Here is an 8,711-nt window from a genome sequence, read left to right on the forward strand (position 1 = left end):
TCTTATCCGCCGCTGTAACTTAAAACCTTCTCCTACTAAAATATCTTCTCGGTACCTCGATTTCGATCGAGAAAATAAAATAATTTGATAATGGCGTGAATCGAGAACGCTCTGTCCCTAATCTCGCGACCGAACAACGAATACCCAGAAAACGATTAAAAAAAAAATCCACGCCTCCGCAGTATCGCGTACCACCTCCGCCTCCCGTGCGTACAATGCTTAAAAAAAGAAACGCGGACCGTCGGTTGTAACGGACCTTACCTTTTTCCGATTCTACGCGCGATATTTCCACCCTTCGATCGCCGTCGACCAGATGGATCCTCGGATCGTTGGATGCCGTGATCGGTCGACGGGTCGATACCGAGAAGAAACGCAGACGTCGGAGGATACTTAAAGTTCATTATTATTAATACTGTTGTTCTTATTATTACAACTTCTGGATCCCCCTTCCCCCCGGTCATCGCGTTTCCCTCGCGCTCTCTCGATCGACCTATCTCGTTCTTTCTTCAACAGGCTCCCTCCGACGTCCCCGCCCCCGCCCCACCGTCGGCTAGCTCAGCCTATATAAACTGCCGGCATCTCGAAAGTCTCCTCATTCTATACGAGGCGTCAGTCTATGTATAAAGTCGGAAGAAGCAACGCGGAATCCACGTACGTACACGTATCGATCTGAACGACGAAGGAGCACGCGTACGCTTGTTTGAATTCACCCGCTGAGCACACTGGGCGGTATCAGTAGCAGATCGCGAGTCCTCGAGTGAGGTCCATCCTTGCAGACGGCGTTTCGCAGTCGAGCCACCGCGCGGATCCATCCCGCCTCCGAGACTCGTTGGAAAATACCTCTGCACGCATACCCGATCCACGAGGATCGCATGACGAAAGTTAACGCGCCCGCCATCGCGTTCACGCCGATTCGAAAATAAAGACGTCCGACGAGGAGAACGGAGGAGGAAGACCAACCGGAGGAGTCTCGAGGGAACTTTCAAGGAGAGAGTTGCTAGCCCTTAGATCGTTGTACCAGCGGCGTATCCGGCCCCGGCCAGTTTCGAACGATTACCACCACGGCAAAAATGACTTCGCCGCTGTTTAAATTAATTGTGACGTTAGTAGCGGTTCTCGGCATGATCGAATTTGCCTCCAGCGCGGCGGTCAGATCGGAGGTAAGTGACGACGACGATAATTATCGCTGTTAACGAAAAAAGCTCGTTGATCCTCGATCCTCCGCGATCGATCGCGTATAACGGTAGTCGGGCAGGAGATCCCGAAGGCTGCTTCTTTCGCCGGTTCTCGCGTGCACGCGCGATCTCTTTTTGTCCTATCGGTCTGCGCGAACATTCTTACTCCACTCGAGGAAATTTCGCTGCTCCTTTCTCGAAAATTCGCAAATCGCGTAATTTAAATCTTGTCAAGAAGGCAAAGAAATTAATTGTACGGTCTCCGAGCGTTCCCACGGACCCGAATTGTTGCGTGGTTTAAATGTATTTTTAATATCGGAGAGATCCTTGCCATCGACTGTCCCGACCTTCCACCATCCATTACCACGTATATCTTATTTTCGAACCGATGGGCTCTCGGTGAAACTCGATGACGAGCAAAAGCAGCGTTTCCTTTGATTCCGAGAATCACGAGCAGAACTGGGCGAATTTTATCCGCGAACATTGCGAATGCAAATTTTAGATTTATTCCGTAAACTACTTCGATTGAAATCTATCAACAGATTTATTAGGCCAACGTTCGAACGAATGTAAAATGTTTATTATTCGTGAATGTAACTTGCTCGATTCTGATCCCGAGTTTGCGATCTTTTTATTTTTATTTTGCAACTCGATACGAAATTGCGAAAAGGCGATACCAATTAACATTAGATTAGTAATCTTGTTCGATTGAAGCCAGTGGAACGCAACCTGCACAATAATACGAATTGCTAAAAAATTACGATTTTCGAATTCGATATCGTTGATTTAACGTGCGATGAAAGATAATTTTTCTACTCGTCTCTTCGACGTAGCCGAGGAACTTTTTCTCCGGAAAAAGTATATTAAATTGGCAAAATTGTTCCTGCAGTTATTAATATGCGAATAGAAAAAGAGAAACTAATCAAGAGCCTTAAAGGTTTAATGGCCCCTTAGAAATCCTCCTAGAAATCCTCTTAGAAGCTTTGTCAATCAAGAAAATTTTGCATAGAGCGAAACGGATAATACAAAATTTTTATTTCAAAGATAAAGACTTTCATAAATTTTTATAGATTTTCACCTAGTTGTTTCCTTTTCTAAAACTTCTTTTGAGTATCAATTTGTAAAATTATGCCAAAATTGTAAAACAACCCCAATCTCTAAACTTTTTTCATTACGATATAAATATTAATTATCGAATAACCATATGTTCTTAAGATTAGAACCGAAGTTAGAGCGCCTTATGTATCGTCGAGACACTCGCGAATTTTTTGACCAATGAATTATGGTCGAACGTTAAAATATCGAGTAGTCTTAAAGAAAAGCTTGCAAAGTGACTTCGATGTCTTACGAAATGAAATTTTATCTTCGACGACGTGATCGAAGCTTTCGAGCTACAATAGCTATTATTCTTCAAACTTCTTTTGAATATCAATTTGTAAAATTATACCAAAATTGTAAAATAACCTCAATCTCCAAACTTTTTTCGTTACAATATAAATATTAGTTATCGAATAACCATGTGTTCTTAAGATTTGAACCGAAGTTGGAGCACCTCAAGTATCATCGAGACCCTCGTGAATTTTTTGGCCAATGAATTATGGTCGCACGATAAAATATCGAGTAGTCTTAAAGAAAAGCTTGCAAAGTGACTTCGATGTCTTACGAAATGAAATTTTATCTTCGACGACGTGATCGAAGCTTTCGAGCTACAATAGCTATTATTTCGATCGAAAAGAGCACAGAATGTGTAAAATCAAACACCTTGTGCGTGTATTCTTGTAGGAATTCGCGGAGCAAGTGCGACAGATCGTCCACGAGCCCTACCCCGACAGGGCCTACCCTGACGAGGCCTACCCCGACAGTTTGAGGACCCTAAGAGCGACCGAAAGCGGAAGCGACAAACCTAAACGGAACTGCTACGATGCACCATGCGGATGGAACGCATACGATCGCATCACTCGTCGATCCAAAGTTTTCATGGCAAATACGTAAGCGACACTGCATATATCCGATAAAACTAATTCTAACATCGTTCAACCTCCGTTGAAAATATTTTCCATTATTTAATTATTAATATTTTGCTGGTTCGAGTACACGCGATCTAATTCTTTCAAATTAAGTTCTGGAAGCCTCGTCTACGTATTCGAAATCGAACTTCAAACTTCGAATTTTCAAATTCTTTATTTCCAGAGAGTTTTCTTGGCAAATACGTAAGCAACACTGCTTATACCCAACGATAAAACTAATTCGAGTCTAACATCGTTCAACCTCAGTTGAAAATATTTTCCATTATTTAATTACTTATTAATATTTTGCTGGTTCGAGTACACGCGATCTAATTCTTCCAAATTAAATTCTGAAAGCCTCGTCTACGTATTCGAAATCGAACTTCAAACTTCGAATTTTCAAATTCTTTATTTCCAGAGAGATAACCCAATGACTCTAACGTTATCGAGAAATATGTAATTGTGGATCTATTTTAAAGAAATCATTCAAAACTTCAAACATATATCAGAATTATTAGTTGCTGTGCATATATGGAAATCAATTATCTTCTATTGTCTCGCGAACAGTGAATCAAGCTGAGAATCATTGAAAATTTTTAACTGTAAAGATTATAAATAATTACGAGCATACAATTATTGTACTATTTATATAAATATATATAATTCTATATATAAATCGATAAACGACCTCGGTCGTTTAAGAAAAAACAGATGACTTGAAACTACGAGCCACGTATCTATAGTTTTGATATAAATGTATGCATAATGATCATAATATATAGATATACATTCAATTAATAATCATTAATAAGACGTGCGTCAAGCAAACTCTTAAGAAAACATGCTGCAAACGTATCAAGAATATGCGTAAGCGATTGGCACCCAATGTCCATTATATATCATGAGTAAGCAAAGAAACATCGATAAAACACGATCTTCATGAATCGACTGTGCTATACGCAATAACCCCGCAAAGTAAAGAGTAACAAACACTTTATCCTTTACCAACAAGTTCATGATGAATCATTAATCTCTTCGTTTCATATTAAAAAAGCTACTGTTCGGACTGATTTTTGATCGTCCGTCCGTTTCCGATTTCTAAATACGATTCTCAAAATATTCACGATTCATAGACATATTTTTAAAAGGAAAAGCACTGTTTTAAAAACTTGTCTCATCCTACATTTTCCTATAAGTTATTTATATGTATATATATGTTGTAATCAAGAGTGAAAAAATGATTCAATTCGTTGAAAAAACATTAACAAATCTAAAATGATCGTTACGTTAAATATTTGTGAACATTTATTTTATTATTTGAAAAAATCAGAGTAAATGAATTAAAAACTATAGACTAAATACTAAAAAAAAAGTCTACTGAATTGCTCGTCGGTTAAAGTGAAGAATATTTACGAAACTTATTTGGAAGAAACTAAAGAAATCATGCAAAAATTACTTCTAATGTTGTAAATATTTGTTTTATTGGTCGTCCGTTGTAAACACGAACTGATCTATAACAGCGCGTTGTTTTGTTTTTCTTTTATTATTACGTATATTAGGACGGGAATATATAGACTCGTGTAATTAATTACATAAAGAATATTTAATACCCAAAATTTGTGGGTACCTACAAATCTCTGCTAAATAAAAAAAAGGGAATCGGCAGAAGGGGTTGCAATTCGTTTTGGGAGACCAAAAATTATGATTTGTTTACCATATATAATAGAATTTGTTATTAGATTACAGAAATACCAATTTTAAGTGTCGGAATTAACTGTATCAAAAGTTATAAGTATTTAAAAATGAGTACTATACGCGTGTTATATGCATACGTAGCTTCTTTCAGCTACACGAAACTTAGTTGGTAAAGAGGTTTGTGGCTTTTTCAGCGGACACAGACTTTATCGATCATATTTAAAATTGCCTAATTCACGAAACCGAAGAAATTAAGATTTTCATTTAATATTATATCGAAATAATTTTAAAAAATAAGTACTAAGGCAAATTTTAAATGACGTAGTTTACGATTGTCCTAAAATCAAAGTTTTTGTCTCGCAGAAATTTGTATGGTTTCCACCTGGCGGTCAACGTGCGAAGCTTGACGTTAAATCTGTATTATTCTAGCGACACGACGGCCATCATAAAAACTCGCAAATTCGAAACTATTGAAATAATTAAATAAATTTCCGCGTATCAAACTGTATCGTTGATAAGAAAAAATAAGAGCAAGAATTTTTGATGCCACAAAACGAAGCCTAAACGCATCTTTATTTTCTCTTTTAGATGCAGATGCCCCGACGAAACCTACAGGTGTGTACACACCGGTGAGATCTTGTCGATGGGTGCGTATGTATATCATTGCCGTCAAAATACGACGGTGGATTTCGATGACGGTTTGGACTCTGCAGACTACGTCAATTAAAACGTGCGTCCGTTGTCATGGTGTCAACCACTACTTCACCGTGTCACCGTCGAACGAACAGATTTCCACTTACCTCCTGGTCCCGGGAACGCAGACTATTCGTTCGTTGTCGGCCAGTAATTTTCTTCGTCCATTTCCTCTTCCAGTAATCTCCTTGTGTAATTGGTTCACGAGGAAGGATGGCCAATAATGACACGAACGTCTTGTGTTGACACTCACGCACGTAAACACAACTTAGGCTGAAAAACAGAACGGGTCACCAGTTTTATTTTCTTCGCGTGCAGAGTTTGTCTAGCGGTGAGCTTCGAAGTTTCGCGGTCGACTAAACCTAACTGTGCGATGAAAGCGCCACGCGAAACTCGAATTGTACGCCAAGACCCGATTCAAATCCGACTGTTCCCGACGGCCAGAATTATATTAAGTCGAATAGTATATGCTCGAAATTTTCTGCTCATCGGCATTCGTTCGATTATATTTAAGAGTTTTCACCAAATTTTTAGTATTAGGACACAGATCGAATGAAAATCGAGAGATGTTCGAACAAAAGTTATCGGAATCCGAGTCACGAGCGCGAGACTTTGAGACCCAAGTATTATGCCACACAACGATTGTTTTCAACAGAATTCGATACAGTAGCTTCTCTTTAATTACTGTTCATGATTCTCTTACAATTTTAGCAAGATTTGTTAATTAAAATTATTGATTTTTACCTTGATACTCAACTGTGCGTCTTCGAACAGCATCACTCTGAACAGGAACTGACCGGTTGGTTATTAGGCGGGAATTCTGTGTTGCCATGGAAACGAAACTATTACGCCATACAACAATTGTTTTCGATAGAATTTAATACAGTAGCTTGTTTTTAATTATTGTTCGTGATTTTTGTATAATTTTAGCAAGATATTTTGATTAAAATTATTGATTTTTACCTTAATACTCAACCGTGTGTCTTCGAACAGCGTCACCTCGAGTAGACGAATAGAAACTAACCAGTTGGTTATTAGGCGGGAATTCTGTGTTGCCATGAAAACGAAAGTCTCGCACTAGATTGAGATATTCAATTCGTGAAAAAAAACCATTACGAATTTCAAACGTTGCTGAAATCAATATAAAAGTGAAAAATGGGATACAAACGAATCGCAGATTGATATACTATCGTACGACATAAACTAGACGCACGGAAGCAAAACCGTAAGTTAAAAATTTTACATCAAACTATGCATAACGCAAAATTCATCATAAAACGATTAAGTAGCAACTCGTATTAATCCTTTACGAATGCATACAAGAATTTTGAATTTAGTCTGTTTAAATTTTAATCTTCTCAGACTCAATTCGTGTTATTAAAAGCAATTTTTAATCACTTTCAAGTTTCTATCAAATTGTTGATAAGAATTTAAACATTCGTATTTGTAACTGTAATTCCTAAAATATATTACTTCGATAAATAAACAGAAAATCGCATTTTAAATTCTTGACGGAAATGTTGCACGGCCTATTAGTATGTAAAGTTATTTGCATATTGCGTCATTTCCGTTTATCATAAATTCAACAGCAAAAATTGTTAAGTCATTAATCATTTTATCTACATAAAACACATTGAATGTCTAATTCAATTTTCAGACACTTGTCGAAGATCAATTTCGACATCGAACCAAATTTGAATTTTAAAACAATTGAAATAACGATCTTATTCATCGAAGTTCATTATTAAATGAAAATAATTACCTTAAGTTAACTCTTTGCGGACGTTGTCTGCATACACTGGGCAACATACTATTGTACATCGAGAAATTCTTTAGAAACCTATTGCATAAATTAAGAAAAATTAATTTCTTTAATATATATATTAAAATAAAATGTATACATTGGATAAAGTAATTTTAACATACTAAAATGTCCGTCCGTGAGGGGTTAATCGCACCTTGTATGTATTCAAGGTGTTGTAAACGTAGCAAAGTTAGTTACAGTATTTTGATAAAGCGCAATCCACTATTTTGTACTTAACGGGAGAAATTCTTTCGAATTTTTTGTGTATCATAATCAACTATTTATAACGTCCTAAAAGCAATAGTAATGTAACTAATATCATTCATTCATTACATAACGTCATACTCGAATTTTTATTCAAAGACCAAAGAGGTCCCTACTCCAGTTAATGTTTATTCGTATCTTTTACGTTTTATAATTATACTACATCGTCTTGTAATTGCTTTTGATTGATATAAAAAATACTTTATGATAAAACACGGAAGTAATAACATATTATCTCGTCTTTTTTCAATTGCATTACATTAGATATACATGAAACGATAAAATAGAAAAGTAATTATATAGAAACGTTTTTCTACACGTTTGCAGTTTCTATTTACTATATTACCAAAATACACGTATAGCTTATATTCTTAATTCTTGTTTGAAGTATAAATTATACTTAATTTTTTTTCATATACTTTATTAATTTGATGGATTTTTACTTTTTTCAAAATGTATACTACTATTAAGAAAAGATTCAACTAACAACTCGAATGTTGCACGATTAATTTGTGCGGTACATCACTTACAAAATTAATAAGATTCTAAATGTTATCAACGTTTTAAGAAAGCATGTAGAAAATACTGTAGAAAATAGTTCAGGCAATGTATTCGTATGCAGTATTTCATTTAATATTTAATACACAGGAAGGGTAAATTATCTATAGTTGTACAACGATTATCGATGTTATCATTTTTAATAAAAATAAGTAATGTTGCAGGAAACATTGTTGTATTGCATAGCATCAGCCCTGATTCCACCAACTACCACTTACCTCAACCCATAATAATAGTTATATATTTTTCATCCACTTTCATGCACACTGTCATAAGTTCAATCATTTTCTGTGACCTGAAAATGCAAAATCAATAAAATAGAACAACCGTAATATTAATGGTTTATTAATATTAATAATGATTTGTGCAAAATATATCAACATTAAATTATTATCTCGAGTAATAAAATTGCCTGTACATTCACTTTTGATACACGGACATACGCTTTTAAAATTAGCAATTTCTTGATAAAATACACTATCATTAATAGTCACAAGTAGTCGAGCATCGGAAGAC

The 8,711-nt window shown here is 36.0% G+C and overlaps 1 protein-coding gene across 1 annotated transcript; it reads left to right on the top strand.

The window, feature by feature from the left end:
• Positions 1 to 608: 608 nt before the first annotated feature.
• On the top strand, positions 609 to 8,363 carry LOC143351833 (uncharacterized). The gene is made up of 3 exons (XM_076783832.1): positions 609 to 1,160; positions 2,958 to 3,163; positions 5,465 to 8,363. Exons 1-3 carry the CDS (start codon positions 1,071 to 1,073, stop codon positions 5,601 to 5,603), a joined length of 435 nt encoding a protein of 144 aa, XP_076639947.1. The 5' UTR covers positions 609 to 1,070; the 3' UTR covers positions 5,604 to 8,363.
• The last annotated feature ends 348 nt before the right edge of the window (positions 8,364 to 8,711 follow it).

This window comes from Colletes latitarsis, chromosome 2 (assembly GCF_051014445.1).
Source record: "Colletes latitarsis isolate SP2378_abdomen chromosome 2, iyColLati1, whole genome shotgun sequence".
Classification (NCBI taxonomy): domain Eukaryota; kingdom Metazoa; phylum Arthropoda; class Insecta; order Hymenoptera; family Colletidae; genus Colletes; species Colletes latitarsis.

Coding starts and splice junctions, on each gene's coding strand:
- LOC143351833 (XM_076783832.1), top strand. CDS start 1,071: ATGACTTCGCCGCTGTTTAAATTAATTGTGACGTTAGTAGCGGTTCTC. Junction 1,161..2,957: donor GCGCGGCGGTCAGATCGGAG/GTAAGTGACGAC, acceptor GTATTCTTGTAG/GAATTCGCGGAGCAAGTGCG. Junction 3,164..5,464: donor AAAGTTTTCATGGCAAATAC/GTAAGCGACACT, acceptor TTTCTCTTTTAG/ATGCAGATGCCCCGACGAAA.